This window comes from Hesperophylax consimilis, chromosome 7, assembly GCF_061612785.1.
Source record: "Hesperophylax consimilis isolate HC1 chromosome 7, BYU_Hcon_1.0, whole genome shotgun sequence".
In the NCBI taxonomy this organism is placed as follows: Eukaryota; Metazoa; Arthropoda; class Insecta; order Trichoptera; family Limnephilidae; genus Hesperophylax; species Hesperophylax consimilis.
This window is the reverse complement of record NC_142842.1, coordinates 2,471,069-2,498,687: the sequence shown is the minus strand read 5'-3', so window position 1 is coordinate 2,498,687 and position 27,619 is coordinate 2,471,069. Positions and strand designations below refer to the sequence as shown.

The 27,619-nt window shown below is 41.4% G+C and overlaps 1 protein-coding gene across 1 annotated transcript; it reads right to left on the bottom strand.

The window, feature by feature from the left end:
• Positions 1 to 2,927: 2,927 nt before the first annotated feature.
• Positions 2,928 to 9,410, bottom strand: LOC149422149 (uncharacterized). The gene is made up of 3 exons (XM_089633541.1): positions 9,008 to 9,410; positions 6,990 to 8,080; positions 2,928 to 6,902 (listed from the first exon to the last, which is right to left on the bottom strand). The coding sequence occupies exons 1-3, from the start codon at positions 9,408 to 9,410 to the stop codon at positions 2,928 to 2,930; spliced, it is 5,469 nt and encodes a 1,822-aa protein (XP_089489667.1).
• Between the last annotated feature and the right edge of the window lie 18,209 nt (positions 9,411 to 27,619).

Sequence of the window (27,619 nt, the reverse complement as noted above, 5' to 3'; positions counted from 1 at the left end):
ACCTTCGATATATTAACATAAAGTTTATACAACATATAAAGTTCCCTCTATGTATGTGTAATATACGAGTATATATTTGTTGTATAAAGTTTATACAACACATAAAGTACCCTCTATGGCTGTGTAATATACGAGTATATATCTTTCACCACATTTTTTATCAAGACCGCTGGACTCGAAAGGTCTTACATATATTGTGTAATCTAGTTATTATTTGTTCAGTGATTTCAACTACACGAAAAAAATATTGCTTTCAGTTTTTCAATTAAATGAACGTTCAAATTTTATGTGATACTTAAAATACCATATTTTCTCTGGAATATAATCAAACTGCATATCGGTGAAAATAAACTTTTAATTACATTTTAAAGCGCAAATGGCCGCCACACAAAATGAATCATTCATTGAAATTAAAAGAGAAATAATTCTATTGTTATCATTCCTTTATATATTTTTTTGTATGTGAGTAGGTACCGCATAAGAGTCCCAACTGCTCCCAACCGTGAGACTTTTGACTTTTTTACATTATCCAACACAGGAGGCCCTGATGAAAATAATTTCCATCAGATGCTTTGTGGGGGTGTCTTTTTAGGAAAAGGGAGATGGGGCAGTTCTGGTAAGGAAAGGGGTATGAGAGGGGGGTAGGAATCTAGGGATCAGAGTGACAGAGGTATGAATCTATCCCCCGCTGCGGCGCAAGGCGATGGGTACAGAGATCAGTTGTAGAGATCTCTCCAAACATACCTCTCCTGATGCGGGCAGGTGCATCAACAACATATCTCACCCCATGAACTAAATAAATAACAAAACTTTTCTTGCGTTCGCCGGGATTTGAACCCGCGACCTCTGAATTTCGTATCCGTAGATCATAACCATTTAACTGCGGAGACCGTCAAAGGGTTGATTATGTTCTAAGAATAAGGTTTAATTTAATACACCCTGTTAATTAATAATTTCTACATTTTTGTAAGCGAAGTATATAATTTAATCTTTAAAGTTTTACAAATTTAACTATGCTCTTATTAATTTATTGTGCTAAGCAAAGTCTCGTAATAAGCAAAGACTTGTAATTAATTAATTTATTAATTTACAACCAATATTTTGTCAATGTTGACACTATGCATTGAGTTATATACGAATAGAGTCTCTATTCCTTGCAACGTAAGTGTGAAATATTGTTCCCGTGCGGGAAGTAGGAAGGGTGTGACGGCTGTCGATGTCTCCCGAATCCTTCCGACCGCGAACGAACTCATCAAAAAAATTGAACGTGACCAGCGGCCGCGCAAATTCTCCACAGGCAATAATAAGTCAATTTACTCGACTACTGATTATGGTAAAGATTATATTTTTGCTTTCCTTATATTTTCCAGTACGACTTGAACAATATATCTCTACCTCAATGATATTATGTCCAGGGTCATCATAGGGTAATATTGCACAAAGTATAAAATCGATAATATTGTATAAATAACAGAAGATTACTTATGTATACAATGCAAGAATGTGAATGAAGCAAGAAGTGAGTTCGAATACACTGTTGTGTGCAATAGATCAGGGGTTAGAGTGAGGGTCAGTAATTTTTTTCTAGTTATAACTTCAAAATAATATACGATAAAATCTGTTGTACGGGACGGCACTGTAGTCGCCGGCCGCACAGACGATATAGCGGGAGTGGCCGGCTGGCCGCTTCGACGCCTTGGAAGGGAAGGTCGGGAAAAAGTAGGGAGAATGTTGAAAAAATGGAAAAAATGGGGAAAAATATGGGGAAAATGAAAAATGGGGGAAAATGTGGTAAAAAATGGGGAAAAATTACGAAAGGGAAAAATGGGGAAAATGTGGGGGGAAATGGGGAAAAATATAGGGAAAAGGGAGAAATGGGGAAAATGTGGGAGAAAGGTATAAGGCAGGGGGGAGGAAGGTAGGGGGGAACCTGCGCCCTGACTAGGGACGCTTCGACTATTGTGAAAGTTTCTTCTTGATGAACACCAGGGAGCCGGAAGAAAGAAGAAGGCCAGGTTGAAGTGAAGGTCCAGGGCAGAAGAGGCTTGAAGGCAGTCAGGGCAGTCCAGGAGAGGTGTTGATGGTCCGATCGTTGCTGGCTCTCTGCCGAATTGCACAAGTTTTCCGCCTTTTAAAGGACCAACGGGCCTAGCTCTCCCTTTGTTAGCGACAAATTCCGAGAATTATTTTTGGGTTCCCGGAATTTGTCACAGGAGAGAGCGCCGCTGTTGCGTAACTTGGAAGGGGACGATTTTGACTAGGTCCTGACTGTTCTTCAAACCACTTTGCCCGGATCATTTTTATTCAATTGCATTTTGTGAGTTTGCACATATTACAGAGAGAAAATATTTTTTACAAGGCAGCTTTGCACAATATTTAATTTGTGCAAATTTACATTTTAAAGAGAGAAAACATATATTTAATTTTGTGCAAACGGCAAGTTTTGTAAAGGAAACTGCGTTTGCACAATTTCAAATTTTCATGCAAATTTAATTAAAGGGAGTTGGTATTTAAAAGGGGAAGATTTGCACAATATTCAATTTTGTGCAAACGGCAAGTTTTGTAAAGGAAACTGCGTTTGCACAATTTCAAAATTTCATGCAAATCTTCCATGTTTTGTACAGATGATAGGTATTTAATTTATAAGAGGGTGTTGGGGGGTCAAGCCTTTGTTTTTTGTCTATAATGATGACTGCTTGACCCCGTGGTTTTATTTATTAATCAGCAGATAAGATTTATAGTTTTACACAAGTGCAGATAAGATTACAGATTTTTATAGAGAGAATTTTGTTGCCTAAATTCGAATATGCGCAGAGGTGAGTTTGTAAAGGAACTGCCTCTGCGTAAATTCAGATTTATTAAAATTAATTTAAGTCGGTGGAGGTACGTCCGGTACAATTCTCCCCCCGGTGCAGTCACGGCTGCGCCTAGCGGTCCGGACGTGTAGGTCGGCGGCGTCCTCGACGTCCGGTTCCCCTGGGCCGCTGGGGGTTGTGGCTCCCATGCGGCATCCGTGGTCCGGGTGCTGTAGAGGGCGGCGCTGGTGCTGGTGCCGGTGCGGGCGCTGGTGCGGGGAGGATGAGGGCGAGTTTGACAGCAGGGCGGGTGTACGTTCCTGTGGCTGTTTGGACCCGGGCTGTCCTCACTTGGCCGTCGGCAGCTGGGATGGCCTCAACGATACGTCCGCGCGGCCAGCTGTTGCGTGGCAGCGCGGGGTCTAAGATGACCACCAAGTCTCCAGCTTTGAGGGGGTCAGTCGGGTGGTGCCACTTCTGTCGGGCGCCCAGGGTGGGGAGGTACTCACGGAGCCACCGCCTCCAGAACATATCGGCGAGCTGTTGGCTGATACGCCACTGGCGACGGAGACATACCTCCTCCTCCTTGCTGTCGTAGAGTGACAGATGTGGGCGGTTCCCGGCAGACCCCATGAGGAAATGATTCGGGGTGAGGGGCTCTTCGTCCCGCGGGTCGACAGAGACATGAGTTAGTGGCCGATTGTTGACCACAAACTCAGCCTCTGCCAATGCTGTGCGCAGGGTTTCCTCCCTTGGCGCCCTCTCCTTTAAGGTGGCGCTCAGGGCTCGTTTTACCGAGCGCACCAACCTTTCCCAGGCTCCCCCCATGTGGGGACTTAGGGGGGTGATGAAGCGCCACTCGATGCCCTTGGTAGCCATGGCGTCCGTCATCCTGTCATCCTGCTGCAGGGCTGCCGTGGCATCTCGAATTTCCGCGTCCGCACCACGGAAGTTTGTCCCGTTGTCTGAGTACAACACCTTGGGCTGACCTCTTTGGGCGGTCATCCGTTGTAGGGCCATAATGGCCGAGTCAGCAGACAGCGAGACCGCTAGCTCCAGATGGATGGCGCGGGTGGAGAGGCAGGTAAATAGGGCTCCATAGCGCTTCTCCCGATGTCTGCCGACGGTGACCTCCATTGGCCCGAAGTAGTCCAGTCCGCAGTGTGTAAAGGGGCGGACGTGGTGAGCCAGGCGGGTCGGCGGGAGAACCCCCATCAGTGGAGGAGAGGGCTTGCTCCGTCGTAAGCGGCAGGTGGGGCATTCATGGCTGATTTTCCTGCTGATGGTACGGAGGCGCAGGATGAAAAAGCTGCACCGGATCTCGGCCACAGTTTTCTCCGTGCTTGGATGGTCCGCCTTTTCATGGTAGTGGCGGATCAGCAGTCGGGCGTATGGATCGGAGCCATCCAAGATCACGGGGGTCTTCGCCACGCTCGTGCTTCCAGTGAGCTCCCTCAGCCGTGAGCCCATCCGCAAAACGTCATCAGGTCCGAGGAAGGGGGCCAAACTGACGAGACGACTGGCGGCAGGTAGCGCCTGGCTGCGACGGATGGTGTGCAGGTCAGTGGAGAAGGCGTCTTCTTGGGACCTTCTCACCCATCTGCGCTCAGCCTCCGTCAGCTCGTCTGCTCGTAAGGAGCCTTCAGGGGGTCGGCTTGGGCCCGTCCGACAGCGCCTGATGAAGCGTAGCACCCACGCTGTAGCCCGGATCAGCCGGTGCCATGACGAGAACCTCTCGACCAGAGGTAGGGCCTCTCCGGCTGTGGTGATGTGCCCGACGTAGTGTCGGGGCCGGGTCTCGAGGGTCTGGTCGTCTGGCTTTGTGAGGGTGCGCTCCTTTGGCCAGTCGCTCTCCGGTGTGGTGAGGAAGGCGGGGCCGTTGAACCATCTTCCTTGGAGTGACAGGTCGGGCAGCTCCAAGTCCCGTGTGCCGATGTCGGCCGGGTTCTGCTTGGTGGGAACCCACCTCCAATTGGCTATGGAGGTGAGTTCATCTATTTCGCCCAACCTGTTGGACACGAACGCAGAGTACGTGCGCGGATCGGTGCGTAACCAGCACAGCACTGTGGTCGAGTCCGTCCAGAAGATGGTTGAAGCTATCCTCGCTTGGCTCTCCAACCGGATGGTTCTGGCCAATCTAGCCGCCATGAGTGCGGACTGCAGCTCAAGGCGGGGTATGGACAGCGGCTTGAGAGGTGCCACCTTACATTTGCTGGCGATGAAGGTGGCTTTTAGGGTGCCCTGCACTTCCTCCACGAAGTAGGCGACGGCACAGCAAGCTTGCTCCGAGGCGTCGCAGAAGAGGTGCAGGGTCACGCTGCTTGACCTCTGTCGGAGCGACCGTCGTGGGATGGAGACGCTGCTTTCCTGGAGCAGGCTCATCCAGTCCCTCCAGCGTTCAGCGTGCTCCGAGGTGATGTGGTCGTCCCATCCAACGCTCGAACGCCACACGGCTTGCAGTAGGATCTTCGACCGTATGGTGAGGCAGGAGACGAAGCCCACCGGGTCGAAGATCTTCATCACGATGGAGAGGAGCTGCCGCTTTGTAGGCCGTGTGGCTTCCTCTAGACTGGCCGCTTCCAGGAAAGTGTAGATGAAGCGGTCGGTAGATGGGTCCCACACCAGTCCCAGGACCCTCTCGGTCTCGCTGCTCCCGCTGCTGATAGCTACCGTGGAGGTGGCGCGGTCTTCAGGGGGCACATCGGCGATGGCGTCCAGGCTGTGTGAGGCCCAGTTCGTAAGGTGGAACCCTCCCTTTGCAAGGAGGGCCCTTACGTCTCGGACTAGGGCAGCAGCTTCGTCAGGGTTGTCCACTGCGTCCAGGTAATCGTCCATGTAAAACCGTGAACGAATGGCTGCTGCGGCGGCCGGGTACTGGTGCTCGTACTGGCCGGCCACCCTGTCCCGCACGTACTGGGCACTGCTGGGCGAGCAGGTAGCCCCAAACATCATGGACGCCAGCTGGTAGGTGTCCGGCTGTTGCCGGTCTGGCGACCTCCATAGGTAAAGTTGGGAAGACTGGTCCTCTTTCCTGATTTGGATCCTCAGGAACATCTCCTGGATGTCGGCGGCGATGGCTATACCGCCTTCCCGGAATCGGAGGATGTTCCCCAGGAGAGAGGACAGCAGGTCAGGGCCAGTGAGCAGTTGGTCGTTAAGTGACGTCCCTCGGCATCGGCTGGCGGCGTCGAACACAACCCTTATCTTCCCTGGCTTGTTCGGGTTGGTGACGGCGAAGTGGGGAAGATACCACTTCCGTGGGGCAGGGAGCGACGCCTCATTGGGGGAGAGGCGTCTGGCGTAGCCTTTGGCGACAAGCTGTGTCATTTTGTCACTGTACGCCGCTGCCAGGGTTGCGTCCGCTGCGAGCTTTTTCTCGAGGGACTGGAGCCGCTTCAGTGCACACTGCCGGTTGTCGGGTAGTGTGGCGTCAGGGTGTCTCCACAGGAGGCCAGTTTCCCACCGCCCAGAAGGTAGGGGGCGGGTGGTTTCTGCCATTAATGCCATGGCCTTTGTGTCCATGGCATTGACTCTCGCCGCAGACGTGACGCCGAGGGAGTCGACGGCAAAGTTGGATGTTACCAACTCCCTCAGGCGGGCATCTGCAGCGGTCTCCGACTGGAGGGCCAGTGTGGTAGCTGGCCCGTCATTGCTGAGGCTCGAGCCTCCGTGGGCGATCCACCCCAAAGCGGTCCGTGACACTATTCGAGTAGTGCTATTCTCACGGACCTCTCTTGACACGATAAGGTGGGCATTATCCTGCCCGATCAAGAGTTTTGGGGTGACGCGTCTTCCAGGAACGCGCTGCTCCGGCAGGCTCAGGTCAGCTACTGTGTGGGCGGTGATGGTGAAGGTGGGCTCCAATCCAGCGCCCCGGATCGTCAGCTTCACGCGTTGGGAGCGGGCGTCGGAGGTACACATCCCCTTCGCCCCGTGCAGCCGCAGACTGTGGACTGGGCCGCGTGCGCCGATCTGCGTTGCGGTGTCAGCGTCGATGAGGGTGATGGTGGATCCCTCATCCAGAAGAGCGAACGTTGACACTTCCCCGTCCGTGGGGCCCCGCAACACAACCGGCACTATTTTTAGCAGCACGCGGCTGTCCACTGTCTGGCGTCACAGGTTCACCTCCGCGACCGTCTCCCGGTGGAGCAGCCGATGATGCGGGTAGCGGCACTCACGCACACCACACCACACTGTCTCCTTGCAGTCCCTGGAGTGGTGCGCCTCCAGGCACTTGCGGCACAGATTGTTAGTGCGGACTGTCTCCCACCGGAGGGAGAGCGGTTTGGAAATAAACTCGCGGCACTCCCGAGTTCTGTGTGGCTCACCGCACTGAGCGCACGCACTTTTCACTTTGTTTTTGTTTATTGTTCTCACTACGGGTGGTGGTGGGCGGTTGGCCTTCCCCTCTGGCGGTGTGGCCACAGCGTTGGCCAGCACATGTTCCCGGCGCCCTTTGCCGGATCTCAAGGGATCCACCATCCCGCTGACCGGGATCACGCCGGCGACGCCCCTCAGAAATGCTGCCAACTGGAGGATGGTGGACTGGGTTGTTTGCCCCAGCATCCGCAGCTCCAGCAGCCAGGCCATCCTTAATGTGCATGGCATCTTGGCAGTGATGTCGGCCAGCAGGGCGGGGTTGGTGAGGTAGCCTCCCGTCCTCAAGTCCCGCAGGGAAGCCACCAGGTTCTGGATTGTCCCGGAGAAGTCAGCAATCTCCTCCAAGGTGGCTTCGGCAGACAGGAAGGGCAGCTTCCTCACCTTGTCCAGCATCAGGTTCGCTATCGAACCCGATCCGCCGTACCGCTCCTCCAGGGTCGAAATGATTTCGGGCACGCGGTCCGGGTTCAGTAGGAGCGAGTATACGTTTTCCCTCGCCTTCCCCTTAAGCGCACGCTGCAATCGTATAAGATTCTCGCTCAGCGTGAGCTTGCAGGTCGAGGTGGATTGCTCGTACTGCGCAATCCAGGCCGGCCATTCGAGGGGGTCGCCCGAGAATATGGGGAGGTCCTTGGCGGTGGACTGCCGGGCAATGAGGGCGGTCATCCGAAGGTCCTCCTCTACTGAGGGACGAGGGCTGTCCTGGGCGCGCGTGGAGCGGATGGCGTCAGCCAGCAGGGTGCTCAGCTGTGCCAGGAACGGGTCGGCGCCTTGTCGGACCCACTCGCTGGTGTGATGGGCAGTCTCATCGGCGGTCGGCTGCGGGGGAAACAGCGGCGAGAAGCTCTGAGATGAGGCGCCAGGGTAACCGACAGGAGGTGCGCCAGGGTAGGCACCAGGATGTGCTGCAGCGGGCGCAGCAGAGGGTCCGCCAGGGGGCTCAGCAGGGTAGGCAGCGGGATGCGCACCAGGGGGCGCGCCAGGGTGCTCGCCAGGGCAGGCGCCAGGATGCGCAGCAGCGGGCGCAGCAGGGGGCCCGCCAGGGTAGGCGGCAGGGTGCGCACCAGGGGCCGCACCAGGGTAGGCGGCAGGGTGCGCACCAGGGGCTGCGCCAGAGTGCTCGCCAGGGCTGGCGCCAGGATGCGCAGCAGCGGGCGCAGCAGGGGGCCCGCCAGGGTAGGCGGCAGGGTGCGCACCAGGGTAGGCGGCAGGATGTGCACCAGGGGCCGCACCAGGGTAGGCGGCAGGGTGCGCATCAGGGGGCGCACCAGGGTAGGCGGCAGGGAGCGCACCAGGGGCCGCACCAGGGTAGGCGGCAGGATGCGCACCAGGGGCCGCACCAGGGTAGGCGGCAGGATGTGCACCAGGGGCCGCACCAGGGTAGGTGGCAGGGTGCGCATCAGGGGGCGCACCAGGGTAGGCGGCAGGGTGCGCACCAGTGGCCGCACCAGGGTAGGCGGCAGGATGCGCACCAGGGGCCGCACCAGGGTAGGCGGCAGGGTGCGCACCAGGGGCCGCACCAGGGTAGGCGGCAGGGTGCGCACCAGGGGCCGCACCAGGGTAGGCGGCAGGGTGCGCACCAGGGGCTGCACCAGGGTAGGCGGCAGGATGCGCACCAGGGGCCGCACCAGGGTAGGCGGCAGGGTGCGCACCAGGGGCCGCACCAGGGTAGGCGGCAGGGTGCGCACCAGGGGCCGCACCAGGGTAGGCGGCAGGATGCGCACCAGGGGCCGCACCAGGGTAGGCGGCAGGGTGCGCACCAGGGGCCGCACCAGGGTAGGCGGCAGGGTGCGCACCAGGGGCCGCACCAGGGTAGGCGGCAGGGTGCGCACCAGGGGCCGCACCAGGGTAGGCGCCCAGGTGGGTGCCAGGGGGGTCCGCCCCTGGCAGGTACTGCGTCGCGGTGGGGAGGGCTGCCAGCAGCACAGCGAGCTGCCTGCTCATTGTCCGGTTCGCCTTCCGGAGCTGCCTGACCGTGTCCTCTGTTGTGATTGAATCCTCCTCTGCATCGGAGGACGGTGCGCTGTCAGGGCCGGCAAAGTGAGTGTCAGCAGGGCTGGCAGCGCGTGGGGCGGCAGGTCCGGCAGGGTCAGGGCCGGCAGGGCCGGCAGGGTGAGGGCCGGCAGGGTGAGGGCCGGCAGGGCCGGCGGGGTGAGGGCCTGTCACCAGCTCCACGTCGGGTTGTGAATCTGGGGTGGAGGCTGAAGCCTCGCGGCCACTCCGCAGGGACGGCATCTTGGGACGTCACTGGAAGGCGTGAAGGAGTGAAGGCGTGAAGAGGCGATCGCGGCTCGAAGGACCATGTACGGGACGGCACTGTAGTCGCCGGCCGCACAGACGATATAGCGGGAGTGGCCGGCTGGCCGCTTCGACGCCTTGGAAGGGAAGGTCGGGAAAAAGTAGGGAGAATGTTGAAAAAATGGAAAAAATGGAGAAAAATATGGGGAAAATGAAAAATGGGGGAAAATGTGGTAAAAAATGGGGAAAAATTACGAAAGGGAAAAATGGGGAAAATGTGGGGGGAAATGGGGAAAAATATAGGGAAAAGGGAGAAATGGGGAAAATGTGGGAGAAAGGTATAAGGCAGGGGGGAGGAAGGTAGGGGGGAACCTGCGCCCTGACTAGGGACGCTTCGACTATTGTGAAAGTTTCTTCTTGATGAACACCAGGGAGCCGGAAGAAAGAAGAAGGCCAGGTTGAAGTGAAGGTCCAGGGCAGAAGAGGCTTGAAGGCAGTCAGGGCAGTCCAGGAGAGGTGTTGATGGTCCGATCGTTGCTGGCTCTCTGCCGAATTGCACAAGTTTTCCGCCTTTTAAAGGACCAACGGGCCTAGCTCTCCCTTTGTTAGCGACAAATTCCGAGAATTATTTTTGGGTTCCCGGAATTTGTCACAGGAGAGAGCGCCGCTGTTGCGTAACTTGGAAGGGGACGATTTTGACTAGGTCCTGACTGTTCTTCAAACCACTTTGCCCGGATCATTTTTATTCAATTGCATTTTGTGAGTTTGCACATATTACAGAGAGAAAATATTTTTTACAAGGCAGCTTTGCACAATATTTAATTTGTGCAAATTTACATTTTAAAGAGAGAAAACATATATTTAATTTTGTGCAAACGGCAAGTTTTGTAAAGGAAACTGCGTTTGCACAATTTCAAATTTTCATGCAAATTTAATTAAAGGGAGTTGGTATTTAAAAGGGGAAGATTTGCACAATATTCAATTTTGTGCAAACGGCAAGTTTTGTAAAGGAAACTGCGTTTGCACAATTTCAAAATTTCATGCAAATCTTCCATGTTTTGTACAGATGATAGGTATTTAATTTATAAGAGGGTGTTGGGGGGTCAAGCCTTTGTTTTTTGTCTATAATGATGACTGCTTGACCCCGTGGTTTTATTTATTAATCAGCAGATAAGATTTATAGTTTTACACAAGTGCAGATAAGATTACAGATTTTTATAGAGAGAATTTTGTTGCCTAAATTCGAATATGCGCAGAGGTGAGTTTGTAAAGGAACTGCCTCTGCGTAAATTCAGATTTATTAAAATTAATTTAAGTCGGTGGAGGTACGTCCGGTACATCTGTGGCAGATCGATAAGCTCCTTACTTCTTAACCTAGAGGCCACGAAATTCAGCTTGAATCATAGACATATGAATATTAGTAGACCTGCCCTAAGTGATTAAAAGCGTATTATTCCCCACTCCCCATACCGGTTCCATTGAAGCCGGCTGTGTTCGCGTATGGCCTCCCATGAATTTAGAAAACGTGACGTCATCATTCTTGTGCGAACTATGGTCGAGGCATCATCGGTTCATTTTACGAAATAACACGGCTTGGTGGCTTGTGGTATGAAAACTTGTAAAAATAGATGTGAAAAAGAGAATAAACCCAATTGTCGTATTACATTCCATATATAAGCATTATTTTACTTTATTTTAAGCATATTCACATCGTATAGTATGGATCAGCTGTAGAAACATATACTATCACATCGAGATACGTCTGGACGCGAAACACAAAGCTGGTTGGTTGCTGGGAAGTAAATTATGAACATTTATAAAAGTGTCTTAACTAAATACGTAAACGAAATATTCGACTCTGAAAAAAGAAGAAATTTATTTTGCCGAATTTGGACTTCGCAAATTTGTTCATAACGTGGCGAGTAATTTGCGCTCCCGTGTAAAAATGTCTATTCATTCAAAAGCAGATTTTACTTTTAAGAACTAAATGGTGATATTATAATGTGAGATGCCTATATACTGTCAGATTGATTTATTGACGAATCACAGTCAGCTTTACCCCCTTCGTTCTTCAACAGTTGATTTTACCCCTCTTTTTTAATTTCTAGTCTATATATTCATATGTCTGTGGCTTGAACGAATAAAATTTTATTAAACCCTGGTGTGAATACCACAAGAATCCCAATTGCTCCCAACCGTCGGGAGTCAGTGAGACTATGACATCTCACATTATTGTAGTAAGTTTTTAGGCTTAAGGTAGTGGGGAAGAGAAGGAGATGAAGAAACCTGACAAAACCATTTCAAGCAACGTTTCAATTCTGGATGGCGGTCTTACGCCAGGGAGATACTAGTATCTTCCAATCTAGAACGTGCAGTAAATATACTATGTATTATTTTAATTGAATAAATTGTGCAATAACACGAAGTAATATACTAAAATTTACTTACGCGCGCCTGGATTTGAGTCCGCGACCTTCGGATTGCTAGTCGAAAGCCTTACCCTCGACCACAGAGGTGATCGAAAGATGAAATATATATTTTAAAATATTATTATTTCAAGTGTTTTGTTTATTTACTAAGCAACCACACGTCACAATGAAAAAATAAAAATCATACTTTCTTCAAATTCTACCTAACTCAGCCTAGCGGCAGAACCTAACCAGTAAATCCATACATCAGGCTGACAATTTGAAGGTGTTAGCGCGCAAAGAGAAAAATACCATTTTGCAAAAAAAATATTATTGTCCTTAATTTTAATAATTAAATTGGGCCTCAGCACGGGAATAATATATTTTTTTAAATAATTGTATAGAACAGATAAAACGATTATTGAACATTGAAACGGATTTCTTTTTATTTTTTTATTTCTGGTCAGAATAATAATAAAATTAAAAATTAAAAAACAAATTTTTAGTTATAAAATTTAAGATTTTATATCTAGTGTACCTACGTCTATTCTAAAACTACTATAAAATATTTTATTTCCTACGTACTAGTATTTAGACTTCACAATATTGATACATAACCCTCGAAAAACTACAAGACTTTTGGCTTCCTTTTAAAGAGAGCATTTAAAGGGAGTCCATTGAACATTTTAAACCTTTATAATAAATATTGTCTTGTGTTGCCCATAAATTTGTCTTAGGAAGCCTAAAATCGTTGCAGCTTCTCATAGTATATCGTAATATTATATTTTTCCGACTTTATGTCGAGGCTAAATCATCCCCACAGGAAAACCTAAACACTTCCACACTTTTCCACAAATTATCATCTAGCCAATCCACATTATGCAAGTTCATTATATAAGCATAATAAATACAAAACAATACGAGAACAACACGTCAACTAACCATTTTCATATCTGAGGATTCGGATCGGTAGAACTCCTAACTGGACCTTTAAATCCTACTGATCCCTCAATACAAATATTTTTAAAAAATCTTTCGAAATCCTGTACATGTATTTAAAATGACTGATTTTTGCATTTTTATACATAAATTCTTTGACAGATCTAATACGCCTAAATTTTGAATGAGAGAGCTATGTATAATGCCAGTAGCCGAAATAACAAATGGTTTTTTTATAGTCTGAGAATGCTAAATTCTTTTAATTTCATTTCCTAAATCGGTGTATTTTCTTATTTTTTCCGAAAGATATTTTTGAATATTATAGGAATTTGGAATAGCGACATCAATGATGTAAGATTTAAGATTTTCACGGCCAAAAGTATTTTTGTTATTTGTTTTTGGGGTATTATGCCGTGTTGCGCTAACTCCTTCTTTAGCCAACGTTTCGGACAGCATTGCAGTGTCCATCATCAGGGCAGATGTCTTATTAATAAGACATCTGCCCTGATGATGGACACTGCAATGCTGTCCGAAACGTTGGCTAAAGAAGGAGTTAGCGCAACACGGCATAATACCCCAAAAACAAATAACAAAAAAATCAATGATGTAAGTTATTTTTTTTTAATTTTGTCATGTAAAATTATATCGGGTCTATTATGACTAATCGTTCAGTCTGTTAGTATAGTTTTATGAAAATATATTTTATAGAAAATGAATTTGGTTCGTATTCATAATATGGGACTATATTACGGCAGTCAATCAAGTTATGTTTAATTACCAAACTTTGGTGAATTATTTTTAAAACTTGATTGTGCCTAAATGTATAGGGTAGACCGAGGCTATTCGGATCAGGTGAGTTATTCGGATCAAGCTAAGCAATATGGATATATCTCGGCTATTGTAACCAAATGACAGTGAAAGAAGTTAGACATAGCTTCCCCATCTACCGGACGCCATAATAGTAAAATTACCGATATTACAGATTGCGTGGATTGACTGCTAAAAATCGATATGTGTGAAGATCGTACAAGTTACGTCTCAAATAAATGCCTGATGTAATATTGTTCTCTGAGTTCTTAGTGTTTTTTCTGAAAAGGTAAGCTATTTAGTCATGTTCATATGTTATATATTTATCAAAAAATGCACAGTAAACAAAATTAAAGTGCAATAAATTGCATTTTGTATGTTTTTGTACTTTATTTTGAGTAAATATCATATTAATAAATGTGAGGTTAAACGGACCGACTGTGGGGGGGCTATTTGGATCATATTTTAATGCTTTTAAAATTCGATGCGTTAATTGTTTTAAATTTTTATTTGAAACAGATGGTGCGCAATTATGTGAAAAAGACAACTAATCAATCATGGTCGAAAATTGCAATGGATGAAGCCGTTAGGAAAGTAAAATCCGGTGAAATGGGATTAAGCAGTGCTGTTGTGAGCTACGGAATCCCATACATGACATTACAAAGACATACGACTTCAACCACCGGAATCATCTCTAATCCAGAAGCAAAACCTGCAATAGATATTGAATCTGAAAAATAGTTTACGGAAAGGTTACTTTATTTATCTAAACGTGGATTCGACATTACTCCAAAAATTGTCAGAAAATACGCTTTTGATTATTGTAATCGTATTGGTAATCAAGCTCAACGAAGATTTAATTCAGAAGTTGGAACGGCAGGTCAAGATTAGTTTCATCGTTTTCTTACGCGTCATCCATACCTCTCCATAAGAAAAACAGAAGGTTTATCTCGAGCAAAGATTAACGGAATGGATCGAGACAAAATTTCAAATTTTTATGACACCCTGGAAAAGGTAATAAGAGACTGTCAATTACAAGGAAGGCCAGAATGCATTTATAATATGGACAAAACCGGCATGCCCCTAAATAATCGTCCCGTATCAATGACAAGTGTCGAGCGAGGTCAAAATGTAACTGTTTTGGCTTATATGAATGCAGTTGGATCATTCATACCTCCATTTGTCTTGTGTAAGGGTAAACGTAAGAAGGATGAATTTATGATTAGAATGCTACCAAAAACCGCCCAAAATTACAATTCAAAGGAAAAGGTACCCCGGGACTTAAAGTTAAAAAATCTTCCATAACAGCTTCTTCATCGGCTGGGGCTTCAAGAAAGTGGTTTTGCATTTATTGCAATGAAGCTTGTACGTCCTCCAAAGAAAGATTGGATTCAATGTTCTTCTTGCGAAGAATGGAGCCACAAAAATGTTACGACAAGAAAGTGTTTAATAAAGTTTTTATTTGTGCGGTGTGTAAGCCAATAAGAGTGTAATAAGTGTCATGATACTTTCATATAAGTTATGGGTTCTAAACCTATTTTTGGTTTTTGTTTTTTTTCGAACTTAACTATTTTTTCGGGTTTGATCCGAGTAGCCCCACCACTGATCCGAATCACCACATATATTTGGGGTGATTTGGATCGGTGGAGAGGTCTACAGTAATAGTCATATGTTTTTTTAAAGTTACTTTATGTTATGATTATTAAAATTAAAACATATAAAAATGTCAAAAGCTTAAGATCAAATAATTTTTATTTTCGAAAATGCATAAGTTTTAATTTTTTTCAAGAAAACATAAAAAATGATCCGAATAGCCTCGGTCTACCCTACTCGGACAGCGCTAATATAAAACACTCCCATATAATATGTTCTGTATTTTGCGGAAAACCCAAACATTTTTACATAAATCATCAATTTGATTTTTATCTCTGATTATACGCTTCCTATAATTTTTAGTATTAATGACTCTGTAGTGTAAATTATAGGGAGTTTACATCTCATCTCATCTAACTACAATATTATTTTTACCTACATTCTTGTGAGGTTGGTATCATTGTAAACCTGCGTGGCAAATAATATTATTCTGTCTCCAGCAGTCCAGCCGTCGGGTTGACCCTAAACCTCCTCTAGCGTACGCGATTTATTTGTTCATAAGTGAGTTTTGTTAAAATAAAAAACTAAATTAGAATTATCCAAATTCTTGTTATTTCACACTGAAAGTAATCAGGCAACCTCGGATTCTGCGGATTGGAGAACCGCAGAATCATTTAGCCAACAACCCATTTAAATTGGCGATGATAACCAATCCTCCAAAATTGGTGACCCCGACGTGATGTGAACACGCAACCTTCTGATCTGGAGTCATCCTTATTGGCAAGCATAAATTATTATTAATACTAACACTTTTTAACATATAATCTAGTAACATTTTATTTTTAAGTTGTATATAATACTAGTTGAAATTATGCACTCGTCAAGACAATAAAGATGGCGCCTGATCGTCGGATAGATAGGGTATACATTACTGTCTGGACTATAAAACTAATCTGGTCAGTAAGTAATCAACGGATTCACAATTTACTGCATTTAGTTCAGTGAAAGTGGGGTAGACTGGGGGCGATTGAAATGCGTCATGATTGAAAAAACCAATTTATTCGAAAACTATGATACCTAAGAGTATGACGCAATACTCAAAACTCCGTTAGATCTTTAAGGGACCTGTCCTATTCTATCGCTGATGTCGATTTCGATAGTTATATATAGTTAATTTGATAGTTCAGAAGTTAGTATTTACGACATTTTAGTTAATGTTATAACCAGAGATGTGCTTTATTTCAAATAAATCCATTTCAAATGGAAATGCAAAATGGGTATTTTCCATTTTGCATTTTAAATGCTTTTCTAAAAACTATTTTGCATTTTGCATTTTAAATGCTTTTCTCAATGCATTTTCCATTTTAAATGCTTTTTGAAACATTCTTCCTACTATCTCCACTCATCTTTTTTTCATAAGCCCCAAATATCAGTCGGTCCTCAACCTCGCTATGAGAGATAATTTACATTTGTCAAGTTGCTCCCTGGTATGAGCCCTGGCAATTGAGTGATACCATTACAAAAAATACTGATTCAAATACTGAACATGGCCATGACGCTGTAATATTAAATGTTAGATAGCAGTTCCTATGTTTTTACGTTGCCAACATTAGTCCCGCGAAAATTTTTTGTGGTTTCATAATCTGTAGTCGTGGTGTTTTTGGATTTACCATCATGTAATATGTTTGTTCTACATTGATGTCCATTATTAAATGACAAAATTGTTTAAAAATTCTATAATTATTTTAATTGTTTGACCTGAGAAACCATTTTGCATTTTGAAAATAGGTATTTTGCATTTTGCATTTGAAATGCTTTTTTAAAAACCATTTTGCATTTTGCATTTTCAAATGGAAAAGTTTTGACCCATTTCCATTTTGCATTTCAAATGGTTTTGGGTACCCATTTTGCACATCTCTGGTTATAACTCATTTTACCGTCGTAGCTTGACCATTTTTTTATATTTTCTTTATCTATTTTAGAGTATCTCCATTGCATTTTCGTGGCGTTAATGTCTATTTAAAAGGCTTATTTTTTACATTGAAGTAGAAAATGCCTCTTGGGTACGTTTGAAACAACGTGTTTCAATCGTCGACATTGAGAGAAAATTTCAAAGTTATAGTTAAAATGTCGAAAATGGGTCAGAAATTCCAATTCTTCAAATCTCAATGTTAATTTTCGGGTTCTGTGAAAATCCCATTCAAGTTCTGTTATTATATCATTATAGGCTAGAACTTGACAGAACTGAAATAATAACAGAAATTGAAATTTGAAGAATTGTACAAATTTTCCGAAAAAACCGGTCCTAGTTATTATATCTTCCCACTAGTACAGTTTTGTTTTATGATATTTTTTAAATAAGGAAGTTCCCGCGCCGGACTGTGTACGTGTGTACTTCTGTAATCTTGAATATGGTTGATGATGTTGATCTTATTCGACCCAACCTCATTGAATTACACTTGAACCCTCTTACGTCACGGATAAACCAAATCCAAATGCTTCACGCAGTGCCGAAGGCAGCGGCATTTCAAAGCTTATAGACTCCAGTCAAGTTCTACCGCAGTACTTGAAGCAGCTGTTCTGTCTACTTTGAAAAGCTCCGTAAGATCACAGCCAATTTCTGCTATGGAATCTGAAACAGTTGTTCCGTCTACTCAGAGAAGCTCAATGACTCCAGAACCAAATTTTAGTACAAGACAAACATTTGTTACGTGTTAGTAGAGAGGTTTGGTGAGTTTAACGAATATTGTACTGCCTTTACATACAGCTTCTGATCCTCTTGAGATTAACTTGACCGACCCTCATATGAATTATCTGTCGATTTTTGTCAGGATATCAATTATTACAACTTGTCCGTGCATTCAACGAGTAAAATATTATTGCCAGAAAGCGTGCGACCATTTCCAAAAGCACTACCCAGGAAAAGAACTACCAGAGGTTTAATGAAGAAGGAGTCCACTATTTACATAGACACTGTAAACAGACCGGAAAATAATATTTAAGAACAGAAACCGATGAAAAATAAAGAAAAAATTTCTAGCACGATAAAAAAGAAGTTTAAGAATACAGAGAAGAAGAAAAAAATACTAAAATCTCTTCGAGATCTGATAAAAATGTTATGGTGAAGAATATAATTCTAGTAGGCCAGGTGAAATTTGGGTCCATTGAATGATATGTAAACTTTGGGAACATAAAGATTGCACGAAACAAGAATTACAATATACTTGTCATGATTGTGAATCTTACTAATTATTGTATATGTGCCTTAAATCTGAAGATGTTTAATATCATAAGTTTTAAAGTTAACTTGATATAAGATAACTCATCGTTTATTAATGTTAATTTTTATAATGTGCCATAGTATGTAGGTATCTCTTTGTTTTAGTGCCATTCTTTACGCATATGTGTTTAATTCGTATCATTTAAGTGTTGATTGATTTTTTTATAAGAGATAAGACCTCATAAAGGATTATAATATTATCAATATTTACTGGTTTAATTGATCAGTATGATCCTTTTACTAATCGGTTCCTTTTACTGATTGTTTCCTTTTAATATATACTATTTACTTTTTCAAAAGATCATTGTGATCCATTTACTGATTGTTTCTTTTTAATATATACTATTTACTTTTTCAAAAGATCATTGTTATGCATTTACTGATTGTTTCCTTTTAATATATACTATTTACTTTTTCAAAAGATCATTGTGATCCATTTACTGATTGTTTCTTTTTAATATATACTATTTACTTTTTCAAAAGATCATTATACTGATTGTTTCCTTTTAATAGATACTATTTACTTGTTTAATATACCATTATGACCCTTTAACCGGTCATTTTATGTTTTTTGTTTCAATATTATTACGATATATTTTAATATGCTGTCACATCACTGACTTACAATAATTTTTCAGAGTTTGCAAATCATCTCATTTCCACCGCTCATACTTTTAATAAGGACACAGGGGTTAAAATTCTTCACCGTAATCAGAGGCGGATTTGCCCTTAGGCCTATGTAGGCCCGGGCCTAGGGCGTCCAGATATTAGGGGCGGCCAATCGTGACAAAAAAGTCACAGATGATAACAAGAAATTACTTCCTAAGTACCTAAATATTCTACGTACGAAATAGCGATATGCAAGAGCGTGTTCACACACAGCACACAGCGCGCCCCCACGCCCCGCAGCCGCCCTTTTGAAAAAACTGTCCTTTTTACAGGAATATGAAAGAGATTTTCGACGCAATCGAAAGCCTAAGCTACTTCCTGGCGAGAATAATACAGGTGAAGAGATGCAACAAAAAAACGGCCGTGAAAATTTCAGAATCGCTACTTTTTTTAGTAATAATCGATTCCTTATCAGCAGAACTAAAAAAACGACTGGGTGCTTACAAATCACTTTATAATAAATTTAATTTTATTACTCAATTGACAAAACTAAGCCCGTCTGAAGTCTAAGAAAAGGCAAAATCATTGCAAATGATTTATTCTAGTGATTTAGAATCCCATTTTTCAGAAGAATGTCTCCATTTTCGTGCTCACTGCAGTGTGAAAAATAAGGATCGAAACAATGCTGTCAGTTTGTTAAAATGGTTACGAACTGAAGATCTTCAAACCATTTATGCAAACGTGGATATTGCTCTTCGAATGTGTGTGTGTACTCCCGCCAGTAACTGTTCTGGAGAACGATCATTTTCTTGTTTACGACGTGTAAAAAATTATTTACGCACAACAACGGCGGAGCAAAGGCTGAACAATCGTGCTTTGCTTAACATAGAAGCAGATTTTTTAAGGAAATTGGATTGCGAAGATCTAATTGATGATTTTGCTGCACTTAAGTGCAGACGAGAATTGTAACTGCCAGATTTTTGTTTTGAGTTCAGTTTTTTTTTTATGTTAGATAATGCTCTACGTAAATTTTTTTACCAACGTTTTAATTTGTATTTTAAGTTTAGTTATTATATTCGACTATGTACCTTAAGTTGATTTTTATTTAAAAGAGGTGCTGATTTCTTTTATTTGTTTGGAGACTTAATAATAACTTTTTATCCAGCCCGTATCTGGCAACCGTAATTGTAACTGTGAAACACTTATATATTACTGTACGAGAATAAACCTGAAACTAGTAAATTAAACCTAAAACTGTTTTAAATGTTTTATTCAAATCCTTGAAACCTTAGAAAGTATTGCAAACTAGCAGCTATTATAGTTAACTAAATTTCTGAATCGATTTCGATAAAAGTTGTCAATAAAGTAAATTCATTATGTAGTCTATAGTCTATATCAGGGGTCTCCAAACAACGGCCCGCCAATGTCATCAATCCGGCCTGCGACAATCGACAATTATACAGTAATTGAACTAGCGAATTTAGCAAGCGTATTTTTTTACATTAATTCCACACAGGAGGCTTTGAGGAAAATATGTTCCCTCACGACCTATGTCATCTTAGGTGATGCTGTGTGGAGGGTCTTTTTAAGGAAGGGAAGGATAGGAAGTTCTGAAAAGGAAAATGTATGAGGGGTGGGTGGGTAGGAATCTGGGGATTAGTGTGTCCAGGAGTGACATACGTATGAATACATCCCTCCAACTGCGGTGCAAGGCGATGGGTCAAGATAGTCCGGCTGGAAAGGTCAAAAGGCCTCCCTCACCCAGTCTCTCTCGATCCGGTCCGCCACGCAGCAGGTGGGCAGACGTATCCGCCGCCAAGACCTGGACAAATCTCACCCCATGAACCATGAATGATAATGGCAGGAAAATTAAAACGGTTTTGACCCTAGGAACTTACTGAAAAGTTTGGATACTCCTGGTCAATATGATGGGTACTGAGAAAGGGGCGGCTACATGGTCTGGGGCCTAGGGCGGCCAAGACTGCAAATCCGCCTCTGACCGTAATAATAAAGGCAAAAAATTGGATAACTTAGAAGCACTCGAAATCAGAAAATCCCGGATAATAAATCTAGTATATAGGATAATGAAGATACAGATTAATCTATCGTTTAGTCCGAATTCTAGATATATTTCCAGTTGACCGCTCTGTTCTTTCTGGAAATCCCGTAATTACCCCTTCCATTTTGTCCACGTCTTCCTCACACACCTAAAGTGTTTTGTTTATATATGTCAATATTTTGTATCGTTAAAATAAAATCTAAATCAAAAACACCTTAAAAATTAAATCCTTCTTAATTAAATAAACACACAAAAAAAAATCTAAAAAGATAGTATTTTATCCCTATAAGTTGCAATAGGCAGCCCACTAATCGGGTAGAAAAAAAAACATCCCTCAGGTACTTACCTTACCTCAGTTCTCGAGACATGGGGATTGATTTCTGCGAAACTTGTATTGTACAATGAGACATTATTATCGTAGATTAGTTTTGTTCTCCTAATGAAGGAAGGTTCTTCCGAAACTGGTAGAGTTTAAATAAAATTAAAGTTGTCAAAAACAAATTTATGTGTTTTTTATTGTAAATTATGACGAGCCACAAAGTGAATGCTTTTTACAAATACGTGGAAAAATGTTGTTCATCAAACTGAATAATTATTTTTGTAATCAAAATTTATAACAAATATGTGATGCTTTGTTTATTTGTGTTAATTATAAAATATAAACCATTAAAAAAATATGAAATTACAATTTTAGATGCGACTTTAACAATTTTTATTAATACAAATACAATTATAAAATATGGTCCAGTAAAGAAATCTATGTTCACGATTTTAGAGTCAAGTTTGGCAATTATTTGTGACTCGATGGTAATTTAAAAAAAAATAATCTTTCCTTCTTCGGGGATCTCCGCATTGTTACTGTTAAAACCACATTTTATCTGCTTTAATTTGACTTGTATACGTACAAACATAAGTGCCGGAAAATTAACTAGGATTGATAGAGAAATAATATCATACACCGAGTAAAAACTGAAGTTGGTCGTTCCTTCTGGACTCTAACTGGACTTCAAGCTGCGTCACAAGCTTGCGAGCGGCCCGATGCGTTTCTTTCCGAAAAGTGCCTGTATGATTGAACCTTGATATATTTCCTACGAACCTTGACCATAACCGCTCAAGAAAAGAACATTATTCAGAATTAATGGTTTTAGACCTTTTAATGATTTGTTTAGAGGCCAGTTTTCCCAGCCGTCTTCTATCGTTCTCCTCACTACACTATTTTAACCAAATAACATTTCTCACTATCAATGTTCCATCGAATATGTGCGGCCACACATCTGTTAAAAAAATGTCCGCACACGTGACATCTCGATAAAAAAAATTTGACCCCATATTTTTGTTTTGCGCCGATTTTTTTGATTTTTTGTTGCCTACCTATTTTTAACAAACACTTGAATGAATTGTCCTTTGTTTGAAAGTCTTCTTGTTATTTTAATGTGTTTAATTATTTTTGATAGTGTGGAATAAATATAAACAGAGCTACTACATACCTCTTTTTTACTATGACTGTTTCATTGTTGTGTACCTACCTGAGAAACGACATAAACCAGAATAAATAAATGTAAAAGTAGCTACAAAAATAATCGTTAGCTAGTACCCATTTACCATCAATTAATAACTTACTGGATTCCAATATGAAGGAACATTATCGGGAAAAAATTTTTCTCATTTTTTATCACTTCAAAAATATGAACTTTGACATGTTTTCAAAGTATACTAAATTTGTTACAATTTTAGATCAAAATCAGCCTCTTGTCATTTTCACTGGAGTATTGCCCGACTCAAGGTCAATTTCGAAGGTTGAGTGATATTTTCGCACTGCTACTTTTAACAGTCAACATCAACATGAAATGAGTAGACAATTGCGTATCTTAATTTTACGAACAGAAAAAATCTAAATCAATTCAATGGCATTGCGTTCAATTATCTTTATTATTTATTAAAATAACTACTCACTAGATTGATATCTTCGGGCTTTTTGTATGAAACAAATTGGTCCTAAAAACCACATATATGCCAATATATAGACAGTTTAATTCTCATTCGGAGCCTACTTATTATACTAAACACCAATGGAAAACTCTGAAAGTTCATTGCATAGATTTTCAGAGTTTTTCATTGGTGGATATAGTTAGACAATATGACGTCACAATATTTCGTTTCCAAGTTTCTATCGGAGTTATACCCCCTGCCATAACCCCTCCGGCCCTTTGCAGATTTTCAACGCGTAGAAAAACACTTTGCTGAAAATTTCCGGTTGAGAATAGTCAAGTAAGTTGATACTTACGCGCGTTCGAGAAAATTCCTGTGTCACAACTTATTTTCTGTAATTTTGTGTTAAAACGTTATCCCTACACAACATTTTCAATCCATTAGTTCGATTGGTTCGTAATACGCATTACTGTGGAGTTCAAAGTAGGTAGGTAAGAACCAATGTTTATACATTGTACCCGCAAACGGCGCGTGGACGCGATGAAAGTTCCACGTGGAGATACGAGTTTACTAATAGTTGCAGTATATTTTGATATAAATTTAATTTGTTTTCTCGGCCACACGGGTGCGTCACGCAAAATGAGGGGCTTACTGCATGTACAGGTTTTTTAAATATTATAATCAAATCAAACAATCAATGTCGACGAAAACTGTTTTAGTAATAAGAATAGTTTATGTTTAGTAAATAATGTTTTAAATTAATGAGTCAAGAGAAATTGTATTTTTTCATTAAGGAAGCGAATTTCAATGAATAAAATCATTCACCAATATATAGAAAAATGTTTTACAATTACGCATTTCTTTTGCATTTTCGCCGTAACTGTAAAATTTTTATTTTTCTTATTTTTTTTATTTTTATTTTTTTTTTTATATATATACAATAATATTATTATTGGGTTTATAAAAACAGTTTATTTTTAAACAAGTTCTGCTGTGTAATTATTATTACGCGTGACAGCTGTTTCGCCCTCTAAAGGCATTATCAAACTGTGGGTAGCCCACTTACAGACGATACATTTATATTATTTCTAGGTAGGTATTTTAATTTCAATTACTGATTTCTGTGTAAAAATGTTAGAAATTATTGATGGTTATTACCCTAGTAAAGTTTCCCCAATTAGTGTAATGTTTAAATTTGACTGAATGTCTTAATGTTAGTTATTCCCAAACGATGACTCATAGGGTTATTTTAATAGTATAATTAAGTACTTCAATGTGCACTCGTACTTGCACTAGGTTTGAAGATATCTAGTAGGGGTGAACGAATTATATTGGTTTGTTCATTAATTAGAATAGCTTTCGGATTATTAGAATTTTTGTTAATTTCTAACTGCTCTAAAAGATTAAGTTTACGGCCTTTATTTTGTACGTGTAACGGAGTTGGTTTATTATTATCATTAAGTGAGTGATTTTCATCTAGGAGATGTTTGGCAAATTGAGATTGTATTTTATTATTATTTTTAAAAGATCTTATATGTTCTTTGAACCTAGTGTTAAAGGACCGGCCCGTTTGTCCAACATAAACAGCGTTGCATTCGTCACACTGGAGTTTATAAATGCCACTATTTTGTAATTTGAGTACCTTACTTTTTGAGTTTTTAAGAGATGATCCTAAGTTGTTTTTTGTGCGGAAGGCAATATCTAAGCCACATTTTTAGAGGACTTTGGCAATTTTATTAGATGTCTGTCCGATGAATTCTAAACACCCGAATTTATTTATTGTTATTAAGTTTAATTTGTAGAACTCCATTTTATTTTTTTATTTTTTATATATACAATAATATTATTATTGGGTTTATAAAAACAGTTTATTTTTAAACAAGTTCTGCTGTGTAATTATTATTACGCGTAACTGAATCTTTTAGAGCAGTTAGAAATTAACAAAAACTCTAATAATCCAAAAGCTATTCTAATTAATGAACAAACAAATATAATTCGTTCACCCCTACTAGATATCTTCAAACCTAATGCAAATATGAGTGCACTATGAAGTACTTAATTATGCTATTAAAATAACCCTATGAGTCATCGTTTGGGAATAACTAACATAAAGACATTCAGTCAAATTTAAACATTACACTAATTGGGGAAACTTTGCTGGGGTAATAACCATTAATAATTTTTAATATTTTACTTAGAAATCAATTAAGAAATCAGTAAATGAAATTAAAATACCTACCTAGAAATAATATAAATTTATCGTCTGTAAGTGGGCTACCCACAGTTTGATAATGCCTTCAGAGGGCGAAACAGCTGTCACGCGTAATAATAATTACACAGCAGAACTTGTTTAAAAATAAACTGTTTTTATAAACCCAATAATAATATTATTGTATATATAAAAAATAAAAAAAAAATAAAAAAAATAAAAAAATAAAATAAAAAACCCGAATTTATTATTAGTCGTTGGGTAAATTAATTTAAGGTTATTTTTGTAACCATACGAAAGCATACGAGAAGGAAAAAAATACAATCCTAACTATTGCTAAAAATAATGGCTTCAAGGGTAGAGACATCGAAAAAATAATTAATAATAATAAACACAAAAATAACCTTAAATTAATTTACCAAACGACTAATAATAAGACGAATAATAAATTCGGGTGTTTAGAATTCATCGGACAGACATCTAATAAAATTGCCAAAGTCCTCTAAAAATGTGGCTTAGATATTGCCTTCCGCACAAAAAACAACTTAGGATCATCTCTTAAAAACTCAAAAAGTAAGGTACTCAAATTACAAAATAGTGGCATTTATAAACTCCAGTGTGACGAATGCAACGCTGTTTATGTTGGACAAACGGGCCGGTCCTTTAACACTAGGTTCAAAGAACATATAAGATCTTTTAAAAATAATAATAAAATACAATCTCAATTTGCCAAACATCTCCTAGATGAAAATCACTCACTTAATGATAATAATAAACCAACTCCGTTACACGTACAAAATAAAGGCCGTAAACTTAATCTTTTAGAGCAGTTAGAAATTAACAAAAATTCTAATAATCCGAAAGCTATTCTAATTAATGAACAAACCAATATAATTCGTTCACCCCTACTAGATATCTTCAAACCTAGTGCAAATACGAGTGCACATTGAAGTACTTAATTATACTATTAAAATAACCCTATGAGTCATCGTTTGGGAATAACTAACATTAAGACATTCAGTCAAATTTAAACATTACACTAATTGGGGAAACTTTACTAGGGTAATAACCATCAATAATTTCTAACATTTTTACACAGAAATCAGTAATTGAAATTAAAATACCTACCTAGAAATAATATAAATGTATCGTCTGTAAGTGGGCTACCCACAGTTTGATAATGCCTTTAGAGGGCGAAACAGCTGTCACGCGTAATAATAATTACACAGCAGAACTTGTTTAAAAATAAACTGTTTTTATAAACCCAATAATAATATTATTGTATATATAAAAAATAAAAAAAATAAAATGGAGTTCTACAAATTAAACTTAATAGCAATAAATAAATGTAAAATTCTTGCTTAGATATAGGGATCATATAATCTCAACACTTCCACGGCGAAATTGTCTTTATTTATTTGACTAGCGCAGATCCGTAAAAAATCACGGCCTATTATAATAAATTGTAGGAATTGTGAATCTGTAGTTTAAGATTGGATCTGTCAAAAAAAAATTGCCTCAGGATTTCAAAAGAAGAAATTTACCTTGCGAATGTTGGCAAACTTAGAATTAGAATTTTTTTAAGTTTCTTTATTCATTGAATTGTTTGTTACATGCATTGAGGATTTTTCGACCACCATGCTAGGCACATGCCCGTGTTATGGTGGTCATTGAGATGTCTGACACTAGGAGTTTCATCTTCAAGTCTCCACAGTTTTTTGATTTTATTGTTTTTTTGTGTGAAACCGTACAAAAGCAATTGCTCCCAACCATCTGGAGCCAGTGAGACTATGGCATCCCCTATTGGGGTTTCTTGTGAGGCTGAAGGTAGTGGAGAGAAGAAGGATATGGGGAAGAGAAAGGTGGAGAAGTACCTGGCTATTCAGATCTGGTCACCAAAGACGCCCAAACCCATGTCAAGCAACGTTTCAATTCTGAATAGTGGTCTTACACCAGGGTGATATTAAGAGTATCTTCCGCTCTAGAAATACTAATCCTAAATCCTTCTTGTACATGGTTCTGATTGTTTTAATTTTATTTTTTATGTCTCATTTCTGAAATAATATTCGCATTTTTATTTTAAATAGTTCTTGTTTTTGATCCCAAAGACAGGCATCGCTTTGGTAGAGATCAATAAACCTGAACTTTATGTCATCCGACAACTACATAATTATTTCACGAAGATGCCATGTTCCTGAATAGAAACGTTTTCTTTCGCTAAAGGACGCAAGGAACTAAAATCGCAAGCGAGTTGAAACATTTATTCACACAATATCTCGATTCGGTGTAAAACTCGAACGAGAACAGTAAAAGTAGACGGGCTTTGTTGTTTTGTCGCTCAAATAAAAACTTGATCAACTTTGTTGAAAGGGT

Coding starts and splice junctions, on each gene's coding strand:
- LOC149422149 (XM_089633541.1), bottom strand. CDS start 9,410: ATGCCGTCCCTGCGGAGTGGCCGCGAGGCTTCAGCCTCCACCCCAGAT. Junction 8,081..9,007: donor CTACCCTGGTGCGGCCCCTG/GTGCGCACCCTG, acceptor CGCCCGCTGCAG/CACATCCTGGTGCCTACCCT. Junction 6,903..6,989: donor CCAGGGACTGCAAGGAGACA/GTGTGGTGTGGT, acceptor CTGTGACGCCAG/ACAGTGGACAGCCGCGTGCT.